Source organism: Pleurodeles waltl, chromosome 1_2 (genome assembly GCF_031143425.1).
Source record: "Pleurodeles waltl isolate 20211129_DDA chromosome 1_2, aPleWal1.hap1.20221129, whole genome shotgun sequence".
NCBI classification, from domain to species: domain Eukaryota; kingdom Metazoa; phylum Chordata; class Amphibia; order Caudata; family Salamandridae; genus Pleurodeles; species Pleurodeles waltl.
In genome coordinates this window covers 982,655,947-982,682,006 of record NC_090437.1, presented here as the reverse complement: position 1 = coordinate 982,682,006, position 26,060 = coordinate 982,655,947, and the positions used below count along the sequence as shown (strand labels likewise).

At 47.9% G+C, this 26,060-nt stretch overlaps 1 protein-coding gene across 12 annotated transcripts in view; it reads right to left on the bottom strand.

Moving 5' to 3' along the window:
- Window positions 1–26,060, bottom strand: part of FRYL (FRY like transcription coactivator) — a 1,894,812-nt gene that overhangs the window by 165,308 nt on the left and 1,703,444 nt on the right. For all 12 annotated transcript variants that reach the window (XM_069201557.1, XM_069201569.1, XM_069201550.1 and 9 more), the window contains one exon: window positions 8,830–9,037. In XM_069201557.1, the coding sequence (XP_069057658.1) occupies window positions 8,830–9,037 (208 nt within the window). The remainder of the gene's footprint in view (window positions 1–8,829; window positions 9,038–26,060) is intronic.

Genomic DNA, 26,060 nt, shown 5'->3' with positions numbered 1-26,060 from the left:
CTCTACAAACTACACTTGCCTGGGTGGGAAACCGACTTTCACATTCCACCATTTTAGTATATGGTTTTTGTCCCCCCAAGCCCATTGCAACCTATTGCGATTTTCACTATTTGCACTGTTTTCTGTTTACCTACCTGTTTTTGGATACTACAGGGAGTGCAGAATTATTAGGCAAGTTGTATTTTTGAGGATTAATTTTATTATTGAACAACAACCATGTTCTCAATGAACCCAAAAAACTCATTAATATCAAAGCTGAATATTTTTGGAAGTAGTTTTTAGTTTGTTTTTAGTTTTAGCTATGTTAGGGGGATATCTGTGTGTGCAGGTGACTATTACTGTGCATAATTATTAGGCAACTTAACAAAAAAAAATATATACCCATTTCAATTATTTATTATTACCAGTGAAACCAATATAACATCTCAACATTCACAAATATACATTTCTGACATTCAAAAACAAAACAAAAACAAATCAGTGACCAATATAGCCACCTTTCTTTGCAAGGACACTCAAAAGCCTGCCATCCATGGATTCTGTCAGTGTTTTGATCTGTTCACCATCAACATTGCGTGCAGCAGCAACCACAGCCTCCCAGACACTGTTCAGAGAGGTGTACTGTTTTCCCTCCTTGTAAATTTCACATTTGATGATGGACCACAGGTTCTCAATGGGGTTCAGATCAGGTGAACAAGGAGGCCATGTCATTAGATTTCCTTCTTTTATACCCTTTCTTGCCAGCCACGCTGTGGAGTACTTGGACGCGTGTGATGGAGCATTGTCCTGCATGAAAATCATGTTTTTCTTGAAGGATGCAGACTTCTTCCGGTACCACTGCTTGAAGAAGGTGTCTTCCAGGAACTGGCAGTAGGACTGGGAGTTGAGCTTGACTCCATCCTCAACCCGAAAAGGCCCCACAAGCTCATCTTTGATGATACCAGCCCAAACCAGTACTCCACCTCCACCTTGCTGGCGTCTGAGTCGGACTGGAGCTCTCTGCCCTTTACCAATCCAGCCACGGGCCCATCCATCTGGCCCATCAAGACTCACTGTCATTTCATCAGTCCATAAAACCTTAGAAAAATCAGTCTTGAGATATTTCTTGGCCCAGTCTTGACGTTTCAGCTTGTGTGTCTTGTTCAGTGGTGGTCGTATTTCAGCCTTTCTTACCTTGGCCATGTCTCTGAGTATTGCACACCTTGTGCTTTTGGGCACTCCAGTGATGTTGCAGCTCTGAAATATGGCCAAACTGGTGGCAAGTGGCATCGTGGCAGCTGCACGCTTGACTTTTCTCAGTTCATGGGCAGTTATTTTGCGCCTTGGTTTTTCCACACGCTTCTTGCGACCCTGTTGACTATTTTGAATGTAACGCTTGATTGTTCGATGATCACGCTTCAGAAGCTTTGCAATTTTAAGAGTGCTGCATCCCTCTGCAAGATATCTCACTATTTTTGACTTTTCTGAGCCTGTCAAGTCCTTCTTTTGACCCATTTTGCCAAAGGAAAGGAAGTTGCCTAATAATTATGCACACCTGATATAGGGTGTTGATGTCATTAGACCACACCCCTTCTCATTACAGAGATGCACATCACCTAATATGCTTAATTGGTAGTAGGCTTTCGAGCCTATACAGCTTGGAGTAAGACAACATGCATAAAGAGGATGATGTGGTCAAAATACTCATTTGCCTAATAATTCTGCACTCCCTGTAGTGTATATATTACTTACCTCTTAAGGGAGTATAGTCTCCAAGGTATTTTTGGCATTTGTGTCACAAAAATAAAGTACCTTTATTTTAGTAACACTGAATATTTTCATTCATGTGTGTGAGTACTGTGTGACTACAGTGGTATTGCAAGAGCTTTGCATTTCTCCTTGTTGCAGTACCACATGACAGTGATGTTGTCCATGAACACCTACACTACTTTCCCTTTGAGAAAGGGAAGAAATGCTTTCAATGCCAAATTGTAGTAAAGTAGCCTCTTTCTAGCTTGGTAACCCCCACTGTTTGCCTGCTTGTCAGTATGTTTGACGGGGTCTACTGGGTTCCTGCTAACCAGGACCCCAGTAGTTTTGCTCCCTTCTCTAAACTGTACGTTTTTCTTCTCACAATTGGCATACTGGTCCCCCCATGTAAGTCCCTGCTATATGGTACCTAGGGACACAGGGCATTGGGGTTCCAGGGGATCCCTATGGGCTGCAGCAGTTATTCTGCACCACCCATAGGGAGCCCATGCAAAGGGTTTTGCAGGCCTGCCATTGCAGTCTGCGTAAACCGGGTACACGCACCCGTTTTGACTGCAAGTCACTGCACCAGGTCACTATAAGTCACCCATATAGAATGTCCTCTCAGCCCAGAAGGCATGATGCAGGTACCTGTGTGTGAGGGCACCCCTGCACTAGCAGAGGTGGCCCCACAAACTCCAGCCCCATTTTACTGGACTTCGCGAGAGCGGGGACACCATTTTATTTGTGTACTGGACATAGGTCACTGCCTATGTCCAGCTACGGAATGGTAACACCGAACCTGGGCATGTGTGTTATCAAACATGTCGGAATCATACCACAATACTGTTGCAAGTTTTAGAAGTAGGATTTCATGCAGTCTCGGGACTCCTTAGAGGACCCCAAGCATTGCTACCACCAGTCTTACAGGGTTTCCGGGTAGCGCAGCTGTAGCCACCCCTCAGACAGGTTTTGCCCTCCTACTGCTTGATCTGATCAAGCCCAGGAAGGCAGAACAAAGGATTTCCTTTGGGAGAGGGAGGTAACACCCTCTTCTCTTTGGAAATATGTGTGACTGGCTTGGGAGGGGTAGCCTCCCCAAGCCACTGGTTTGCTTTGAAGGGCACATTTGGTGTCCTCTGTGCATAAACCAGTCCACACCGGTTCAGGGACCTCCAGTCCCTGCTCTAGCCGAAACTGGATAATGGAAAGGGGAGTGACCACTTCCCTGTTCATCACCACCCCAGGGGTGGTGCCCAGAGCTCCTCCAGAGGGTCCCTGGGTTCTGCCATCCTATTTCTAAGGTTGGCAGGAAACTCTGGGAGCATCTGAGTGGCCAGGCCAGGCAAGTGACGTCAGAGCCCCCTCCTGATCGGTGCCTACCTGGTAAGGTGACCAATCCCCCTTTCAGGGCTATTTAGTCTTCCTCTCTTGGGTGGGTTCTAGGAATTGGCTTGCAAGATTCCAGTAGGACTCCTCTGCAACCTCGGCTTCGACTTCTGGCCATTAGAACCACGACTGGACCCTCCAGGAACTGACAAACGCTGCTACAATGAAGAAGACTCTTCTGCAACTTTGTTTCCACGTCTCCTGCCAGCCTTGCAACATTTCTCCAGCCGTGCATCCTCAGAAAAGTGCAACTCTTCAGCCTGCACAAGAATAGGAAGGAATCTCCCTTGGAGTAAAGAAGTCACTCTCCTGCAACTTCAGGCACCTACAACAAGCAACGACCGGCTGCGTGGCTCCCCTCTCCTGCTGAGCTGCATGGATCTTGCATCATGGGTGGTGGTCTGGAGTAGTCCTCTTAGTCCCCTCTGCCAGCTGTCCAACTTTTGGTGGAGGGACTTCTGGCACAGGGACCCTCTCTATGGCTCCCTTGATCAAGAAGGGGGGACAGTGGGCTGGCCAGACCGCTGGCTCCCTCATCCACGGGGACGGTAGATCTCACGACCTCTGCCACACAGAGGTTGGGTATCATGCACGACATGGTGGATGGAGGGGAATGGACATTATGGATCACTCCTCCTGTGGCCATGAAAGGGCAGAAAGCAGACTTAAGGGGGCGAGGGGAAGCTGTGAGGCCCAAGGACCTGGCTGTAACACAAGACTCCTTGAAGTGCACAAGCGCCGAGTCTGCTTTGTCGCCGAAGAGATTAGTGCCAATGGGCATGTACAAAAAGGTAGATGGGACATCCCCCAAAAAGGCAGACATCCTCAACCAGGAATGGTGCCTCAAGGCCACCGTCGATGCAACTGCTCTACCCAGTGAGTCAGTTGTGTCCAGCCTACATCTGATTTTGAGCTTCGCTGCGTCTCTCTCATCTGCAACAGCTTGGGAGAGAATGGCCTGGGCCTCCTCCAGAACCTGTGGAAGCAACTGTGTCCCATAGAGTATAGGTATAACAGTCCAAAAGGTTTGCGGGGTTCACGGACTGCAATGCAAGGCTGGAGAAAGAGAATATTTTCTTCCCAAGTTGGTCCAGCCTCTTGGATTCCATATTCAGGGGTGCAGAAGGGAATGAGCCCTGGGACGTAGAGGCTTGAATAACCAAGCTCTCAGGAGTGGGGTGTTGCGTCAGGAACGCTAGGTGATTCGGAGCAGGTCTATGGCGGCAGGCAATTTTCCTGTTAGTCCTGACTGCCACCGAAGGTTGCTCGAGGTCGAGGACCTTGGCCGATCTTTGCACCACCACTGAATATGACACTCCCTCAGTGGCAGGGGAAGTACCTAGACCACTGGCCTCATACCCAGGTCCATATCCCAGTTAATAGGATCTTGGAGCAGGGATTCTAATGGGTCCAGTGACCCCTCCCATTCCTCACTGTACCCCAACCCATAAGGATCAGACATAAGGTGCAAGACCCCTGCCGAAGTCAGTGTCGCGCAACACTGATCTGGCTACGTGTCAGAGTTACCAATACGGATGGGGTCGACAGCACAGATGGTGCTGAGAGCATTGACATCGGAACAGACATTGGGAAGGTTGAGGTGGTATGATCGATGTCAGTTGGGATCGGGGAACGGATCCCCAGGTCCCCACTGGAGCCAAAGCAGCAGAACCCAAGGGGGCCCTGCCGCCCACCAGGGCTCGAGGGCACTGCAGCAGAGTTGGGCTACCCAAAGATGAGGCACATGACCTCATAAAACTCTAAGTTGGGCAGGGGTCGCTCCAGCTCCCAGAAAGCCCAGGGAGGCAGGGAAGCCAATCCAAATGTAGTGTCCGAGGACGGAGGCCTTCAGCTACAATGCCAACTTTCCCCTTCTCATTGGCCGATGGACGGGATGAAGTCTAAGAACACTTGTTCTTCTTTGATGACTTCTTGTGCCTCTTACCCGACTGCTCCAAAGACTTGGAGTGGGATGCCAAAGAATGGGGCATCCACAACCATTCTCGGGACCTTCCTTTTGACCGAGAGCGATGCAGAGCAGAGCGCCGGGCTGCAAGTAGCTTTAGGGACCGCTTATTCAAAGCTTTCGGGTTCATGACCCGACACGCTGAGCACTACTTCGGGTCATGCTCGCATTCCAAACACCACAAGCACATGAATTGCGGATCCGTCTCAGACATCGCCTGATGACAGGAGCTGCAGGGCTTGAACCTGGTCTTACATGACAACATCCTTGAAGACCCATGAGTGTAAACACTCAAAAATCTTCAACAAAAAGACCAGTCAAAAAGTGACCGAGGGGTCGCTATTCTCAGATCAATATTGGCTGGTGTGGAAAGAAAAGAACTGATGTCAGCGTGCAGAGTGACACCTTTATAGGACCTGCAAAGTCATGTCTGGTGCGCATAAAGCTGATGATGGATGTGGAGCTCACCAACACCACCTAACGGCATACAGGGGTACTCCTTGAGAAAAATCTCCAGATCCAGACTGATGCCTGGGGGAAATTCTAAGGTAAGGAATCTGCAACTAGAAGTCTCCATCAGATATCGCCAGCCGAGATTGTAGCACTTCTATCACAACATTTGTTTTAATCTCAGTGAAGGGCACATGTAAACCAAATCACCACTGCAAATGAAACATTCTCTTCTGTTGTGGCCCATGTGGTGAGTCAAGCTCTGTTTAAGAAGAGTTATTAAGCCCACTGGCATTTTGTGAATCAAGAGATAAGGCATCATATCATGAGGGGGGAACAAATCGTCCTCCTAACCATCATCATCATCATCAACAGCCTGGCGTACATCCTGCTCCTGCACAAAATCAGAGTCAGAATTAAAAAGAAAACGGAGCCTCTTGCTGGTAGCTGCGATGCAGTAGACACACTTGTTTGGACTATGGGTGCATAATAACAGCTTGTGCTGCTGTAATCTTATAGTTGAATATTGGTCGTGCACAAGCGGATGTCGATTAGGGGTCAGACCTGGGCATCTGCACTGGATCATTCCCTGATACCAGTGGCATCCGGAACTTAGATGGATCTCTAGCCCAGAGTGAAAGTCTGTACCGTAGTCAGTACAGGCTCTGTGGTGGGTCCAGAGGGGACAGACCGAAGCAGTAAGGGACCCACCAGCGATAATACATTGGGAGGGTCCTGTGCCAGAAGGGAGATAAAAGAGCACTGAAAATTTGCAACATGGTCTCTTTAAAGACCTTTATCTGTTGTGCGCTAAACAGTCCGAGAAACACGGGGCGCATCATGACCAACTGAGTTATCAGCTCTGAGGCTAATGTCTAAGATGGAGTTTGAATGACATCTTGATGCACTTACAACTTCTCTGTGTAGTCTGAGTTGCAAGATGGGGTTGAATCTTGGAGTTACCAGAGGACTTTGGGCGGAAAGTGGAGCAGTTGCAGGAGGGACCTGGACTGCAACCAAAACTGGGCCAGCGACCTGAGTGGGAGCACAATCTGCACAAGGGCCAAGGCTACTACTTATGTGTGCTGACCTACAACTCTGCCTCCTAGTATTAATGCGCACTGGTGTTGAATCTGAAGCCCAGGCACCAAATTTACATCTGGTGCGAGTGCCTGACTGGCATCTGCTTTCTTCAGTTGCAAGATGGCTCGAGTCCTTTTGTTTTAAGTGGGGACATTATTCCCTACCACACTGTGGAAAAATATGGTTGGAGGAATCAACAGAATTGACAAAGTTAAAAGCAGAGATCACGAACCATGTTGGAAAGTGTGGAAAGAAAGGTATTCGAGCGCGCAGGGGTGGCACTTACATGTGACTCCATTCTGTCATTTTCAGGGTGTTATGGATCCAGCACAATTGGTGTATTTGCTTCATTGCTGGCAAGAGCAATACCTACACTGAATTTCTGGATCCATTTTAGTACATAAAGAGAAAATTCAAAAAGAGAACTCTGCTGACACATGTTTCTATTAGATGGTATTCTTCTACAGTGGACTTTTCTCCTAGAAGAGCAAATACCTATATTTTAAAACTAGTATTGCAAGGTAGATTTGATGTTCTTCTTTAGAGCACCCAGTGCCTGAAAGGTGGCTGGAGCCACAGAGACCTCTTCAGCATGATTAGTAAGGCAGCTCATATAAAGCAAGACCTTGGAGTCAGGGCTTTGGCTTCTCTCTTATGGAAAGATGTGAGTTTCATGTGCTTGCATTTGGAGTAAGTCGTAGAGCAGCTGTTTCATGAGTGTAACATATCTGTGTGACTCTTGCCATTTTGTGGTCATAGTTGAAGCACAGCATAAAAGACCTGCATCTCAGCACTTTATATTTAAAAAGGGACAGAACAGAGTAATTATGGATTTAATATTAACACACACATAAAAAGGTAGTCAATGAGGAAAAGCATTGAAAACAAATACTTAAATTGATAAAAAAGAACAGATTTACCTGTCAGTAAAAATCCTGCTTGGCAAAGGGTGCCGGCGGAGAAGTTGGAAGGGGTGAAAGATGCCCCATGGAGAAGGAAAATTACAGATAGTGGGTGTTTTGAAACCCAACATTATGCCCTTTTGTTAGTGCTGAAAAACGTAGGACAGAGGCCAATTACTCTCTGCTGGGCCTCAAATATCTTATTTTTATATGCTGCAGCGTAGACCATGGAGTCAGAAAAGATTTTCTAGGCTTATTAACATGTGGAGAATCCAAAGCGAGAAAACTAACAGTGTTTAGAAGGAAGTGTTTACAATGAAACAAATATTTATCTAAGTAAAATGAATGAGGGTCTGCCACCTAATATGAGGCAATTTTAGAAGTGTGATCTGCTCTGTCTTCAATTGATTAAATTGACTAACCTTCCAATCCACTACATCAACTATTAGGCCAGCTAGCAAACTAAACCAGCATCTTTCAATTCAATGTGAAAAATGAATCTAATTTGAAGCATTCTAACACCAGATAAGGAACATTTTTCAATGCTCCTAAACAGGGCAGATAATTCTCCTTTTGAAATCACCTCAAACTATTTTAACGACTGGTTTTTAATCTCATCAGTGATTCCCTGTAATAAAATTCCACAAGACTATCCAACTACATAACATTTATCTTCAGATCCCAGATCCCTTTATCTTTGACAAAAACTTGAGCTCCCGAGCAGATCAGTTGGGCCCATCTAGATGCCAGTATCTCTCGGTGTGGACAGACTCCTATGATAAAGAATGCCACAGTCTGTGGGAGAGGAGGTACCCTACCAGCCAGGGATCATCCATTGATAATTAAGAGATTCCATTGCACGTCAGCATGCTCTATTGCATGGTGGAGCTATATCCCAGTTCTTTATTGTATAATTGCTCTGGCGACCAGTATATTTTGTAGGCATATAAGTAGTGGCAGAAATATCCTCTAACAGATAGCACAATTGACTATAAAGAGAGATGAAGAACTTCCCTTGTGATATCACTACCAAAAAATTGATCGGATTGTTTTAGAAAGTCATATTTTAAATATACGTATCAAGGGGCAGAAGTATTATCTGTGACACAGCACAATCGACTACAAAGAGATGGAAAACATTTGTTTTTTGTCTTCCCCTGTGATATCGCTACAAAACACTGTATTTCACATTGTTCCCGCAAGACACAAAGCTCAAAAGAACAGAAGTAAAGCCAACAGATATTTTGAAATTTGTGTTAAAAGAACTATAAGTGTCAGGACAAAGCTAGACTGGACTGGATTGTCACTTACTTGAAATAATTTAGAGAACACATGAAATGTGTTAACTGCACAAGCTCCATCAGTCTCTGACAGCATCTGATTGACGTGATAGCGCCAGGCTTCTTCTTCATCATCATATGCTACAGGCTGGAAAGCTGCCAATATGGCAGAAAGAAAAGGGGATGGTGGAGGGGACGAATGGAAAACTGGAAAACATTCCTGGTCCCCCTCATCTTGGCTATGTAAAAGAAACAAGGGACGATTTATGCTAGGAAGCAATTTAGTTATGCAAGTATGTATTAGTCAGGGATTAATAACATCAGTATAAGTTCGATTTATAAAGAATAACATCCTCCACAGTATTCTATTAAAAACACAAATACTATAAAACCCACACAAATTATGCTATTTTAGATACTTGTATTATATTTATTGCTCAATGACAAATAGTTACTTACCTTCGTTAACATTCTATTGATTTATATACCTTTATATAGAAACGTCAGTCTTTGAATCTCAGGCACTAGACTGGATCAGGAAGGAAAACGTTACTTACCCAGTCAGCATATGTTTGTGGCATGTAGTGCTGTAGATTCACATGTTAGCATAATCCTGTCCTCTAGTGTTGGACTCTGATGTGTGCACGTTTTCTTCAAAGAAAGTTTTTCAAGTCACAAAGTAGTGTGACTCCTCTTGTTGGTAATGCACAAGGTCATTGACTCCATTGTTACATTGATTTCCCCCATGGCGGTTGAGGATGAAACGCGGAACAAAGCATAGTATAAAGAGATGTCTATGAGAAAGGAGTTTGTGAGAAATAGTAAAAAATAACCAACAATCTTAGGTGTCCAGGGAGGAGGGTGGGTGCATGTGAATCTACAATACTACATGCAGCAAACAGATGCTTACTGGGTAAGTAACATTTTCCGTTCGAGGAATGTGTGGCTGTAGAAACACATGCTTAGCACAGACTGTAAAGTAGTCCTCTGCCATAAGCAGTGGCTAGCCAGTAGGAGTTACAGTTGTTTCAAATTGTAGACGTGGACCTGCTTGGCCACGGCTGGCTTCTGACAGGCCAGTTCATCTACACAGTAATGGTCTGTAAAAGTATGAGGTATGGACCATGTAGCTGCTTCACATATGTCAGCTACAGGCCAATGAAGCTCCTTTTATAGAAGAGGAGTGAGATCTAGGAAGAAAGAGTACAGTTCTTTTAGCATAGTATGTTTGAGTGCATTTAACAATCCATTGTGCAATGTCTGATTTGGAAATGGCCTTTCTTTTGTGAGGTTTTGAGAAAGCAACATAGTTGCTGTGCCTATCTGAATGATTTAGTCCTGTCAATGTAACACATGAGAACTTGTTTTACATCTAACGTGTGCACAGCCCTTTCTGCAACCCAGTCAAGCTGGGTAAAAAAAAAGACTGATTAAGGTGGAATTGTGAAACTATCTTTGGGATAAATTTGGGGTTGTGTGAAGTACTAGCCTGTCCCTGTGCATTTGGAAGAAGGGTTCTTCTAAAGTTAGTGCCTGAAGCTCGCTGACATGTCTAAGCAAAGTGACAGCGACCAGGAATGTTATCTTCCAGGATAAAAACTGGAGAGGGCAGGATTGGAGGGGCTTAAATGTGGAGCCTAATAACCTTGTTAATACAATATTGAGACTTCATGTGGGAGCTGTTGGCACCCTGGGAGGAATGACTCTTAAGACGTTCCAAAAAGTCTTTCATGACTGGAATTATGAATAGGGAAGTGCGTTGCTTATTTTATAGGTATGCTGCCACCACCGTTAGGTGTAGCCTTATAGATGTAGAAGCTAGACCAGAGGTATGCAAATAACATAAGTAGCAGACAATGTCTTGTACCGCTAAGGGATCAATGCGTTTCAAATGACAATAGTGAACAAATCTTTTCCAATAAGCAGCTTAACAAGGCTGAGTAGTAGGACTGTGCGCTTCTTTGAGAATGTCTATAACATTGTTGTGGTAGACTGAGGTAACCAAATTCTAGGACTTCAGGAGCCAAATCGCAAGGTTGGGGGGAATCTGGGTGTCTGACTTCCATATGGTTCTGCCTGAGAAGGCCCTGCCTGTTCAGCAGTGCTTCATAGGGAACCACTAACAGTTCGAGAAGTGTGGTGAACCATGGTTGTCATGCTCACGTGGATACCACAAGGATAGGGGTGAGAGATGTCTGCCTAAGTTCGCAAACCACAAATGGAAGCAGTGGGAGAGGTTGAAAAGCCTAAAAAAATATCCCTGACCAAATCATCCACAGTGCGTTGCTCTTTGACTGTGGATTTGGAAACCTGGAGGCGAAGATTGGGTATTTGGTGTTTTCTCCTAGGGTAAAGAGGTCTATTTGCAGCTGTCCCCAACTCTGGAAGTATTAGAGGAGGACTTGCAGGTGGAGTTCCCACTTGTGGACTTGTTAGCCCTGAAGGAAAGTGCCCCTTCTGGCATGGTTACCCCACCCACTTTTTACCTGATATTGATGCTAACTTGACTGAGTGTGTGCTGGGATCCTCCTAACCAGGCCTCAGCATCATTCTTATTTCCCTAAACTGTACAATCCCCTAAACTCCACAATTGGGACAGCACTGGCACACAGCTAAGTCCCTTGTAAAAGGTACCAGTGGTACTAAGGGCTCTGTGGCCAGGGAGGGTCCCCTAAGGGCTGCAGCATCTATTGTGTCACCCTAAGGTACCCCTTACAAAACACATGCACACTGCCATTGCAGATTGTGTGCGGGTGGGGCAAAAAAGGTAAAGTCGATATGGCAGCCATTCAATGGTGTCATACCCACAAACCACTGCCTGTGGCATAGGTTAAGTCACCCCTCTAGCAGGCCCTAAAGCCCTAAGGCAGGGTGCACTATACCACAGGTGAGGGTACAGCTGCATGAGCAATATACCCATACAGTGTCTAAGTTAATTCTTAGACATTTTAAGTGCATCGTGGCCATATTAAGTACATGGGCAGAGAGTTTGTCATTACAAACTTCACAGCTCCATGATCGTTTCATCGCCGAAGACTAAGTTTGGTATCAAACTTCTCAGCACAATAAACCCACACTGATGTCAGTGTTGGATTTATTGCAAAATGCACTCAGATGGCATCTTAGAGATGCCCACTCTATTTTACCCAACCCTTTAGTGTAGGACTGACCAGTCTGCGCCAGCCTACCACTAACAGACAAGCTTCTGACCCACCCACCCCCTCCACAGGGTGAGAGCCTACATGCTGTCATCTCTGGGGTCAGAAACAAAGACTGCTCTTGGCGGAGGTGCTTCATACCTCCCCCCCTGCAAGAAGTGTAACACCTGGTGGTGTGCTTCAAAGGCTCAGGCCTCCAACTAGTGGAGATGCCCACCCCCCAGACCAAGCCCCACTTTTGGCAGCAGGTCCAACGCAAAAATTAGGAAAAACAAGGAAGAGTGACCACTTCAACTGGGACCACCCCTAAGGTGTCCAGAACTTAAGTGACCACCTCCCCAACACCTTGCAGAATCCTCCCTCTTGGTTTGGAGGAGAGGGACCAATAGGGATAGGAATATGCCTCCTCCCCAAAGTGAGTGGGCTTAGGAGGGTGTAGCCTAAGGGACAATTGCCAGTGGCTACAGCCCTCTGAACCCTGTAGCGGCCCTAAATCTAGTATTTAGGGGCACCCCTGAACCTTACTCAACATATTCCTGGCAACCTCAAGAAGAAAGAAGGCCTGCCAAGTCGACCCCAGCAGTTAAGACTCCAGACAACAAATGATTTGGCACCAGTCCTACCGGCCTGTCTGCAGCTTCAAGACTCCTGCTCCAAAACGGCGATGCATGCTGCAGGACCAGCAACCTCCACAAACCACCAGAGGACTGCCTGCCCACCAGAGGATCAAGAACTCCAGAGGACAGCTGCCCTGTCCAGAAGAAACCCTCCAAAAGGACTTCAGAACCATGAGCCCTGCCCACTCTGCACCAGACGTCCACGGCCTGAATCCAGGTGGCCCACCAGTCCAGAGAAGGTCCTCTGGCGATTCCGACTTAGAGACTACCCTGGGATGACCCCTCCTGGCCAAAACAACAATGCCTGCAGCCTGAATCCAGTGGACCCCTCTGACTGCGACTGGACCTGACAACGATACCAGACGCCCAAGGAGACCCCTGCACCTGCAGCCCCCTGGCATTGGGGAATCTGACTGACGGTCCAGCAACGTCCAGCAGGTGGCTCCCCTATCTGTCCAGCCTTTGGTTTCCCGGAACCAACCCCCTGGGATCCAGCCTGCAGTATCTTTTGTGACCCCCCCCGATCACCCTAAAGAAAAGCATTGGGTGCCCATCTCTGTGTTGGCACCCTGCACCCGGCCGCCCCTGATCTGCTGAGGTGTGTGTTTGATGTGAACCTGTGACCTCCACAGGTGCTGACCTAAACCCCCCCAGGCCTGTGTCCTGGAACTTTGGGTACTTACCTGCAATCTGCTTTCTACTGAATAGGATTCCATCGTAAACACGACACCAACTTTGACCTCTGCACCCAGCCGGCGCCGTGTTGCTGGTGGTGCACTTTTGGGGTTAGCTTTAACTTTGACCTGTGGACATCCTAACCCCCGAAGAGTGGAATCATAAGTTGTATAATTACCTGTTAACTGTGCTAACACCCCCGCCCTCTCTGGACTCTATTGACTCAGATGAAAAATTGCCCGGTGTCAATTTTTTAAATCGAAAAGTGTTACTTACCTGTAAACTGCTTTATCTGCAAACAAAATACATTTGATACATATGCTTGACAACTATGACAACTGTACTTACCTGCAACAAAGATCTTCTGGTTTAGAAATAAAGTAACACTATAGTTTTGCTATATAAAATAATCAACCTGGGGTTAGTCATTGAGTGTGTGCCTCATTTCTTGACTGTATGTGTACAACAAATGCTTTGCACTAGCCTTCGATAAGCCTAGCTGCTCAACCACACTACCACAAAAGAGAGCATTAGTATTATCTACTTTAGCCTCTGTTAAACCTCTGGGGAACCCCTGGACTCTGTGCACACTATACCTCATTTTGGTATAGTATATATAGAGACAACTTCCTACAGGCACCTCCTGCCGAGGAGATCTGCGAAGTTGGTGTCCACTCCCGGTAGGTACTTTGCAAAAAGTGAATGTTGTATATGAGAGCCCTCCTCCAAAGGGTCTGGGGTAAATGGGAAAGCTGCGCCGACTTAGTACCCCCCCTTGCTTTTAGAGAGATAAAACATTGCTGTTGTGTTGTTAGTCTGGATGAGGACATGTATAAAGGCTTTCAGTGCTAGGTCAACAGCTAGTAACTACAAGTGATTTATGTGACGATGTCACTGGCTGGGTGTCCAGGGGCCCTGGACAGTTCTATCTTGTGAGTGCGCTCTCCATCCCGTAAGAGAGGTGTCCGTTGTTATGGTCCCCTGCGGAACTGGGACTAGGAAAGGCTGTTTTCTTAACAGGTTGTTGCTGTTCCACCAGTGCAAAGAGTGGTAAGCTTGACGGCCAACCAACACTAAATCTAGTAAATGACCCTTTGCTTGAGTGCATTGGTGCACTAAGCACTCCTGCAATAGATGCATGTTTAGCCTGGCATGAGGAACTATGTGTAGGCAGTGTCTAGGAAGCCATGGCTCTCTAGAGGTAGCTGTGGATGAGCAGCCAAGACTTGCAAAGCTTTTGCAATACCACTATAGTCACACAGCAACTTATCACACATGAAAGAACCACATGGTGTTACGAAAATAAAGGTACTTTATTATAGAGACACAACACTAGATTACTTATAGGCAGTCCTCCCAACTGGAGGTAAGTACACACTAGGTATATACACAATAGCAATCAGAAATTAGCATAGACACAACAAGCATTGGCAATACTTAGTGAAAATAGTAAGGGCCCAAGGGGAGGGACAAACAATATACTAAGACAGTTGAATGTGAGATACAGTTCCCCCACCGAAGGATGTGGAGTTGTTAGAGGGGAGCTGGAAGTACCAAAAACCCCAAGAGGTGAGTACCCGAGTGACCCCCAGCGACCAGGAGAGCAGATGTAAGTACCTGGTCTTCCCAAGAACTAACAGCAGGACTTAGAAAAGGGATTATGCAGGGACATGACCTGTAGAAGAAACTAATGGTGGATTCTGAAAGAAGAGGACCAGTAAAAGAAGGTGACGGATTCCAGTCCACAATGGAGTGTCAGGTGGGGGCAGGAGTTACTATCCACACTTCTGTGGATGAAAAACCAGGTCGACAGGGGAAGAAGACCAGCTGTGGAGCCCAGGAGCTGAAGAGGAGTCCTTGGAGAAGAGCAGATGGTGTTGGATGCAGATGGTCAGTGGTGTAAGAGAACCACCAACTAGCCTTGGCAAATGCAAGAGGAGCAAAAGGAGAGTTGCAAGGCTGAGGAGGACCAGCAAGGACCAGGGGACTCGACCCTTGGAGGGAAGTCTGGGGTGACCCTCAGCAGTCAAGAGAGGCAACAGAAGCAGCCCCAGCCCCCACAGGCAAGCCACTGGCAGCAGGCACAGTAAGTCACAGTGCAGCCCAGTCAGCATACCTAGAAAGGAGTCCCACGTCATTGGAGCAGGGAAAAGGAGTGTGTGCTTGGCAGGAGGAAGTGCTGGGGGCCAAGGATACTGGCAGAATGAAGATCCCTTGGCGCAGGAGACAAAAAGCCTTGGTAGCTGCAAGAGTCACGGTGTACAGATGTACTGTTCTGCAAGGAAAGGCAAAGGCTCACCGTTTTTCAAGTTGGACAGCTGGCAGAGAATATCAAGGGGACACTCCAGACCACCAACTGTGATGCAGGATCCACGCAGATTCACTCAGCTGGATTTTGTTGCTGTAGGTGCCTGCAGATGCAGGGGAGTGACTCCTTCACTTCAAGAGGGATTCCTTCTTGCTTCTTGGTTCAGGCTGAAGGTTCATCGACTCCAGAGGATGCACAGCTGTGGAAATGTTGCAGTTGCTGGAAGGAGCTGGAGAAACAATGTTGCAAAGCAAAGTCATCACCGAAGTTGCATTCTTGTCGGTTCCCGAAGAGTCCAGTTCCAGAAGTCGAAATAATCGATGCACAGGAGTCCTGGTGAAGTCTTGCAAGTCGAATCTGGGGACCCACCCGCAAGGGAGTCCGTAAATAGTCCTAAAAGGTGGATTGGTCACCTAGTAAGATGACCACCTATCAGGAGGGGTCTGTGACGTCACCTCCATGACCTGGCCACTCAGATGCTCCCAGGGGCCTCTGCACATCTTGGGTCAAGATGGCAGAATCAAGTGGCTACCTGGAGGAGCTCTAGGCACCCCTCCTGGGGTAGTGGTGGACAGGGGAGTGGTCACTCCCCTTTCCTTTGTCTAGTTTCATGCCAGAGAGGGACCGGTGGCCCCTCGACTGGAGCAAACCGGTTTATGCAAGGAGGGCACCAAATGTGCCCTTCAAAGCAAACAGGTGGCTTGGGGAGGCTGCCCCTTCCAAGACTTTTAACATATTTCCAAGGGAAATCCTTTGTACCGCCTTCCCCTGCTTGAGCTGGTGAAGCAGCAAGATGGCCGAAACCTGTCTGAGGGGTGGCAGCAGCGCAGGCTGGCAGCAAAACCCTAGAAGACTGGTAGGAACAATACTAGGGGGTCCTCTAAAGAGCCCCCTCAGAGTGCATGGAATCACATAACCAATACTGGCAACAGTACTGGGGTATGACTCCAACATGTTTGATACCAAATATGCACCAGGTTCAGAGTTACCATTATGTAGCTGGACACAGGTAGTGTGAATTGTGTCCAGTACACGGGTAAAATGGCCTCCCCACACTTACGAAGTCCAGTGTAATGGAACTGGCATTTGCAGGGCATCTCTTCTCATCCAGGGGGGCCCTCACACACAGGGACCTACACCCTGCCATCTGGGCTAGGACGGCCTACCATAGGGGTGACTTACAGTGACCTGGTGCAATGACCTGCAGTGAAAGGGTGCATGCAACTTTTAACGTAGGCTGCAATGGCAGGCCTGCAGACACATGTTGCATGAGGTCCCATGGGTGGCATAATACATGCTGCAGCCCATGGGGAACCCCTGGTGCCCAAATGTCCTGGGTACCTAAGTACCATATACTAAGGACTTAGAAGGGAACACCAGTATGCTAAGTTTGGGGTGTTTAAAGTTACAGGCAACCACATTTAGAGGGAGAGAGCATAATCACTGGTGTCCTGGTTAGCAGGATCCCAGTGAAAGCAGTCTATTCATAATGATAGGAACAAAAAGTGTGGGCAACCATGCCAAAAGAGGGTACTTCTCTACATAACCCCCTCAAATGAAGGATAATAAGACTAACCTTGCCCAGTTGAGTCTTCATTGTCTGAGTGGAAATATCTAGAGAGTCCATCTGCATTGGAGTGCTTACTCCCAGTTCTATGTTCCATTGTATAGTCCATTCCCTGTATGGATACGGACCACCTCAATAATTTGGGATTCTCACCTTTCATTTGCTTAAGCCATATGAGGGGCTTGTGGTCTGTCCGAACAAGGAAGTGAGTGCCAAAGAAGTATGGCCTCAGCTTCTTTAAGGCCCAGACCACAGCAAAGACCTCCCTCTCTACAGCTGACCAACGCTTTTCCCTAGGGGTCAACCTTATGCTTATGAAAGCTACAGGTTGGTCCTGACCCTCATCATTTAGTGGAGAGAGTACTGCCCCTATCCCTACCTCAGAAGCATCTGTTTGTACAATAAACTCAGAGGAATACGCAGGGCTTTTTATTATGGGTGCAGAGCACATGGCCTGTTTTAGGTCATCAAAAGCTTTCTGGAAGATAGCTGTCCATTCTTTCTTGGGCATCATTTTAGAGTTGAGGTAATTTAAGGTGGGCTACAACTGAACCATAGTTCTTAATGAACATCCTACAGTACCCTGCCATGCCTAGGAAAGCCATGACTTGGGTCTGAGTTGCAGGGGACTCCAATCCGGGATTGTCTGTATTTTGCCCTGAAGTGACTGGATCTGGCCTCCACCTACCAGGTGGACCAGATAAACCACTTATCTCTGCCCTATCTGGCACTTTGAAGCCTTGATAGCGAGGCCTGCTTTTTGCAGAGCCTCCAGTACATTCCCAAGATGGACCAGGTGATCCATCCAGGTGGAGCTAAAGACAGCTATGTCATCTAGATATGCTGCACTGAAGCTTTCCAAGCCTTGGTGAACTTTATTCACCAACCTTTGAAATGTGGCAGGGGTATTGTACAATCCAAAGGGCATCACTGTAAAGTGATAGTGCCCACTAGTAGCGGAGAATGCTGTTTTGGGCTTGGCATCCTCTGATAATGTGTTCTGCCAGTATCCAGCAGTCAGATCAAAGGTGGTAAGATACTTGGCAGAAGTCACAGTATCTATTATTTGATGAGCATCAGTTTTTGTTACTGTATTGAGGTCTCTATAGTCCACACAGAACCCCCATCTCTTTTTTGCCATTTTGAGTGTGTGTGTGTGTGTGTGTGTGTGGGGGGGGGGAGGGGGTTTGGGACAAGAACTACAGGACTAGCCCAAGGGCTGTCTGAAGGCTCAATAACTCCCAGGTCCAGCATCTTTTGCACGTCAGCTTTGATGCATTGCCTGACACGATCAGGCTGCCTGTATATTTTACTTTTGACAGGCAGGATGTCACCTGTGTCAATGGTGTATTCACATCATGTTGTTTGACCAGGAGCCAAATAAAACAGTTCAGTGAACTGACCTAGGAGATTTCTGCAATCTTCTTTTTGGTGCTCAGAGAGGCAGTCAGTAAGTGCAACCCCATCTACTGAGCTTTCTACAGTATTGTGAGAGAAGAGGTCATGGAGAGGGTCACTCTCTTTTTCTTGACCTTCATCAGTGGCCATAAGCAAAGTCATGTCAGTCTATTATAATAATGTTGTAGGCGATTTACGTGAAGCACCCTGTGGGTGCCTTCTTGGAGTGCCCAGGTCAACCAGGTAGGTGACTTCACCTTTTCTCCCTACAATAGTGTGTGGGACACTCCACATGTCTTGGACTGCCCTGGAAGCCACAGGCTCCAGGACCCATACCTTCTGTCCTGGCTGATAAAACGTTAGCAGTCTTCTGGTCATGCCACTGCTTCTGCAGTTCTTGGCTGGCCTGAAGATTTTTGGATGCCCTCTTCACGTATTCGACCATTCTGGATCTTATGCCCAATACATATCCCACAAAGGCCCTATTTTGGAGGCTTGAGAGGCTTCTCCCAGCCTTCTTTCACAAGGGCAAGAGGACCCTAACAGGATGCCCAAACAATCGTTTAAAGGGGCGGTAAGCCCACTTCCTTTTGAGGAACGTCCCTGTAGGCAAAGAGGAGGTTAGGTAGTAGGACATCCCACCTCCTTCTGAGTTTTTCTGAGAGTCCCATTATCATGCCTTTGAGGGCTTTGTTGAATCTGTCAACTAACCCATTTGTTTGCGGATGATAAGGGGTGGTGAATTTGTAAGTGACACCTTACTCCTTCCACATGGCTTTAAGGTAAGCAGAGATGAGGTTTGCACCTTTGTCTGATAACACCTCTTTAGGAAAACCCAGCCTGGAGAAGATTCCCAGGAGGGCCCTAGCCACTGCGGGGCTGTAGTGGTCCTAAGAGGAATGGCCTCTGGATACCTCGTGGCATGGTCCTCCACCAGTATAAATCTGTTTCCAGATGCTGTTGGAGGGTGCAGGTGTGCAACAATATCCACCCCAGCCCTCTTAAAGGGTACCCCAATCACTGGTAGTGGAATTAAGGGGGCCTTTGGAGTGCCACCTGTCTTTCCACTGGCTTGACACAGGAGCGGCAGAACTCCTTGGTGCCTTCAGACTTGTGGGGCCAGTGAAAGTGAGGGACAAGCCTGCCCCAAGTCTTGCTTTCTCCAAAGTAGCCTGCAAGGGGAATGTCGTGGGCCAAAGTTACCAGGCACTACATAAATTTCAGAGGAACGAGCGATCTCCTGGTGGCACCAGGCGTTGGGTCCCTTGCTTCTAAATAAAGATGGCTGCTGTCCCAGTACACCCTACAGGTACCACTAACATCCCCTGCTTCCTGTGCTGTAGCTTGCTGGCTTAAACTTTCCAGTGTGGGACAGGATTGCTGTTCCAAACTGAGTTCCTCCCTGGCGGGGCCCCCAGGACATAAGAGCTCAGCAGTGTCCACTTTAAGCTCCTGTGGTGTAGGGAGGGGAGTCCTCACTGGAAGCTGGAGCAGGGGATAACTTTTTATCATGCCTGCCTTTCGTTTTAGGAGCCTCCTGGGCCATTGGTACAGGCTCCATGGATACCTGTTCCCTTTTCTTTTTGGCCTGTGCGCTGGTCAGGGCAAAGATAAGCCCAGGGACTCTACCCTTGGAGGGGAGTCCGGGGTGAGCCTCAGCAGTCGGGAGAGGCAACAGGAGCAGTTCCAGCCCCCACAAGCACCACACTGGCAGCAGACACAGTAAGTCGCATTGAGGCCCAGTCAGCAGACCTGAAGAGGAGACCCATGTTGCTGGAGCAGCAGAGAGGAGACTGTGCTTGGCAGGAAGAAGTGCTGGGGGCCAGGGCTACTGGGAGCCTGAAGATCCCATGGAGCAGGAGACAACAAGCCTTGGTAGCTGCAAGAGTCAGTGCAGAGCGGTACAGTCCTGCAAGGAGAGGCAAGAGCTCACCGTCTCCCAAGTTTGACAGCTGGCAGAGGGGACCACTGCAGATCACAATCTGTGATACAGGATCCACGCAGCCGGATGTCGTTGCTAAGGGTGCCTGCAGATGTAGTGGAGTGACTCCTTCACTCCAAGGGAGATTCCTTCTTTCTTCTTGGTGCAGGCTTAAGTCTCGTTGAACCCAAAGGATGCACAGTCGGGGAAATGTGGCAGTTGCTGGAAAAACAATGTTGTAAAGCGAAGTTGTCGTCAGAGTTGCAGTCTTGTCAGTTCCTCAAGAGTCTAAAAGCTCTTCCAGTCCTGGTGGAGTCTTGCACGTCAAATCTGGGGACCCACCCGCAAGGGAGTACCTAAATAGTCATACAAGGGGGAGTGGTCACCTAGCAAGGTGACCACCTATCAGGAGGGGTCTATGATGTCACCTGCCTGACCTGGCTACTCAGATGCTCCTAGGGACTTCTGCACATCTTGGTTTCAAGATGGCAGAATCAAGTGACCACCTGGAGGAGTTCCGGGCACCAACCCTGGAGTGCTGATGGACAGGGGAGTGGCCATTCCCATTCCTTTGTCCAGTTTCGTGCCAGAGCAGGGACCGGGGGTCCCTCGACTGGTGAAAACCGGTTTATGCAAGGAGAGCACCAAACGTCCCCTTCAAAGACAACTGGTGGCTTGAGGAGGCTACCCCCTCCCAAGCTTTGTAACACCCTTTTCCAAGGGAGAGGGTGTTACCTCCCTCTCTCACAGGAAATCTTTTGTTCTGCCTTCCCCTGCTCTAGCAGCAGGAGGGCAGAAACCTGTCTGAGAGGTGGCAACAGTGCGGGTTGCCCGGAACATCCTAGAAGACTGCAGGGATGCCTTCACACACAGGGACCTGCACCCTGCCCTCTGGGCTAGGAGGGCCTACCATAGGGGTGACTTAGTGACCTGGTGCAGTGACCTGTGGTGAAAGGGTGCAAGCACCTTTTTACGTAGGCTGCAATGGCAGGCCTGAAGACACATTTTGCATGGGCTCCCATGGGTGGCATAATGCATGCTGCAGCCAATGGGGAACCCCTGGTGCCCAAATGTCCTGGGTACCAAAGTACCATATACTATGGGACTAATAAGGGGCACCAGTATGCCAATTGTGGGGTGTATAAAGTCCTAGGAATCCAAATTTAGAGCACAAGAGCACAATCACTGGAGTGCTGGTTAGCAGGATCCCAGCGAAAAAAGTCTAAAGATACTGATAGCAGGCAAAAAGTGGGCGTAACCATGCCAAAAAGAGGATACTTTCCTACATTATGGCTACACATGAAGCCATCATACTGACGAGATGTATGACTGTGCTCACCATTTTCTGTTGACCTGGATGAAATTGAGGAATGAGTGCCTAGAATGATTGTATCCTGGCAGTATTTTGGTGTGTTACTCCTAGTTCTGAGTTGCGAACGACTCCTAGTTAGGTTTCGATCTGAAGGGGTTGGAAGTGGGATTTCAAGCCACTGATTGGAAAGCCTAGTTCATGAACTAGGTTTCTGGTGACCAGAGTGTGTTTTTAACACTTTTGACGGGTCGCACTTTTGATGAGCCAGTTGTCCAGGTACGGAAAGACATGTATGCTTTGTCTGCGCAGGTGAGCAGCTACTACTGCTAGATATTTGGTAAAGACCCTGGGCATGGTAGTGACTCGGAAAGGGAGCACTTTCAACAGGAAATGCTGACTATTCATTACAAACCTCAGATACCGGTGATGTGCAGGGTGAACAGGAATATGAATATAAGTGCTCTTGAGGTCACGCGGCTGTGAAGTCACCTTGTTGTAATAATGGGATAACATCTAGAAGAGCGACCAAGTGATAGTGCTCAGGAGAGAATATTCTCATTTAGGGGTCTGAGATCTAAGATTAGTCTCAGAGACCCGTCTTTTTTGGGAACAAAGCAGCACAGCGAATATACTCCTGTGCCTTGTTGATGGAGTGGAACAGGTTCTGTAGGGCAATGCTCTCTACGCAGGAACCACGGCGAGACCTACACTGTTTCCCTGTCAACAAGAGAATCACGTTCAAACTCCTCACCCACAAGGCACTGCATAACACCGGACCAGGGTACCTCAAAAGACTGCTCACCTTCTACACCCTGACCCAACAGCTTTACTCCGCCGGCCTTGTCCTCGCCACCGTCCCACGCATCCACAGAACGACCATTGGTGGCAGATTGTTCTCCCACCTCGCCGCCAAGACGTGGAACACTCTTCCCACCCACCTGCGACAGACTCAGGACCTACTTACCTTTCAGGAGATAACTCAAGACATGGCTGTTCGAGCAGTAGCAGCCCCCACCCCATCCCCCTGCTATTAGCACCTTGAGACCCTCACAGGGGAGTAGTGCACTTTCCAAATGCTCTGACTGATTGATTGTAGCTCTTTTTTTTGTGGAGAGCTTGTACTTCTTCCCTGAGCAACTGCTGATGTTGTGAGTAAAGTTTGTGTTTGCAAGGTGGAATGTTGGGAAGTGAGCTCCAGACAATAACCATGTTGGATAATAACCAACACCAACTGGTCAGAGGTGATATTCTGCCAGGTGCTGTGTGATCGATGGTTGAGGGGGGGAGGATAAGTGGTAATTTAGGGTTTGGTGGTTGTGGTGGATGGTTTCGTAAATCCACCCTTGACTCTGCCTTTCGAGTTGTTACCCCTATATGAGCCTCAGCAGTATCCTCTAGGTGAGGTGGATCCTGTTTGCGACCACTGGTATGAGGTGAAGGTCTCAAACGAGGTGGTGAAGCCCATGAGACGGTGTCTGCAGCACTTCCATGGCCTTGGCTGTTTCATTGTCGTTTTTTGATCTTTTCTAGTAGTGTATCTACTTGAGGACCAAATAGATATTCCCTATTGAATGGGAGGATTAGTAAATGTTCTTGTGTCTTGTGTTTAAACCCCAAGATTAGAAGCCAGGCATGTCTGTGTAGTAATATGCTAGAGTTTATTTCCCTAGCTGCAGTATAGCAGCGTTGAGGGCACAACATATATTTTCCATCAGAGGCTATTTGGTAGGCTCTTTTCTTGTATTCTTCCGGGAGGCACTATAGAAGTTCCTCCATCTTGTCCCAGTTGGCTCTATCATACCTAGAGATGCCACCAATGGAATTTGCGATACCCCAATGACTGGCGGATTGTTCGACCACCCTCTTTTCCAGCTGCGTCTATTTTCTTGCTCTATTTATCTGTTGGAGGGGCTTCACCAGATATTTGAGAATTGGCTCTTTTACATGCAGATGCCAACACTAAAGAGACTGGTGGAAGTTGACCTTTAATGTATAACGGTTCATTAGGGGACGCCTCATACTTTTTATTTACTCTTGGTGTTATCACCCTAGATTTTGCAAGATCATCAAAGATCAGGAGAGTGAAAGAGCAAACCTATTAGCATAGGTAAGTAGTGTGCAGAACGCTGTGTGGAGGTAACTGTTTTGAATAATAAGTCTTCCTCTAGGGGCTCACTATATATTTGCACCTTATGGAAGGTGGCAACCCTACAAATCAAGTCATGGTATATACTAGTGTCATCTCGGGAGATGGTTTTGCAGGGTACAGATCAGTGTCTGGAACAGCTGGTGGGTCAGTGTGACAAGTGTCCCATGGGTCATCCTGTGGTCGGATATCAAAAGTGTTCCCACCATCTCATCCCCCTAGGCAAGAATTTTCATTACCCTTTAGGCAAATATGATGCAGGGGCAGCTGGTGAAGCAGGTGGTGAGGGTAAATGGTGTGCAGCCAGTACAGGTGGTGGGCTAGAGTGCCAAGGACTTGTGGCCTTGTCAGTCTTTTTTCTTTGGGCAGAGATGGAACAACCAAAGCTTCTTCAAAAGACAGCCGTCTTTTGGAGGGTTGTACACCAGTGTGTGGAGGGGTATACTGATTATCCGGCCTGTGCCTAGATGGATCATAATATGCATCATAATATGCTTCTGCAGAATGTCTTTCTTCCTGCAGTCTTTGAAGCAGGGGTTCCATGGACTCCGATCCATTGGCTGCTTTGCTGGGCGATGACGTTCTTGGTTCCAAAGCAGAAGTTTTCGGCTCCAAAGTTCTCAGCTCCTATGAGAAAGGTTTCGGTGCAGATAGTGGCTGGCGTTTCGATGCTGAGCTAAGGCAGAACGAAGGATTTCCTGTAAAAAAGAAATGTGACCACCTTGTCTTTAAAAATAGGTGTCTCTGGGCTGTGGTGGGGGTGCCTCTGAGTGCCACCAGACTGCTTTGAAAGGCACATTTGGGACTCTCCTTGCATAAACCGGTTTGCACCACTACAGGAACCCCGGTTCCATTCTGGTGCGAAGCTACACAAAGGGCAGGTGTGGGAAAGTGCCACTGTTGGCATGGTTACCACAACACTTTCTGCCTAGTGTTGATGCCAACTTTGATTGAAAGTGTGCTGGGACCCTGCTAACCAGCCCCCAGCACCAGTGTTCTTTCCCTAAATCTGTACCTTTGTCTCCACAATTGGCACAGCCCTGCCACACAGATATGTCCCATGTAAAAGGTACCCATGGTACCAAGGGCCCTGTGGCCAGGTAAGGTCTCTAAGGTCTGCAGCATGTATTATGCCACCCTAGGGGACCCTCTCTCAGCACATGCACACTGGCTTGCAGCTTATCTGTGCTGGTGGGGCGAAAAAGAAAGTTGACATGGAACTCGTCTCAGGGTGCCATGCTCACAAACCACTGCCTGTGGCATAGGTCAGTCACCCCTTTAGCAGGCCTTACAGCCCTAAGGCAGGGTGCACTATACCACAGGTGAGGGCATAGCTGCATGAGAAATATGCCCCCTACAGTGTCTAAGCCAATTCTTAGACATTGTAAGTGCAGGGTAGCCATAAATCGCATATGGTCTGGGAGTCTGTCAACACGATCTCCACAGTTCCATAATGGCTACACTGAATACTGGGAAGTTTGGTATGAAACGTATCAGCCCACTGAACCCACACTGATGCCAGTGTGGGATTTATTGAAAAATGCACATAGAGGGCATCTTAGAGATGCCCCCTGTATGTTAGCCAGTGTAGGATTGATTGGACTGTGCCAGCCTGCCACTTTCAGACAAGTTTCTGACCACATGGGGTGAGTGCCTTTGTGCACTCTGTGACCAGGAACAATGCCTGTCCTGGGTGGAGCTGCATCACACCTCCCCCTGCAGGAACTGTAACACCTGGCGGTGAGCCTCAAAGGATCAAGCCTGGATTTACAGTGCCCCAGGGCACTCCAGTTAGTGGAGATGCCCGCCTCCCCGGACACCTCCATACTTTTGGCATCAGGTCCGGATGAGATAAAGAGAAAAACAAGGAGGAGGCACTGTCCAGCCAGGACAGCCCCTAAGTTGTTCTGAGCTGAGGTGACCCCTTCCTTAGAAAATCCTCCATCTTGCTTTGGAGGATTTCCCTCAATAGGATTAGGGATGAGCCCCCTACCCAAAGCGAGGAGGCACAAGGAGGGTGTAGCCACCCTCAGGGACAGTAGCTAATGGCTACTGTCCTCCAGCCCTAAACACCCCACTAAATTTAGTGTTGAGGGGCGACCCTAAACCCAGGAAAACAGATTTCCCGATGACCTGAACAAGAAGGACTGCTGACCTGAA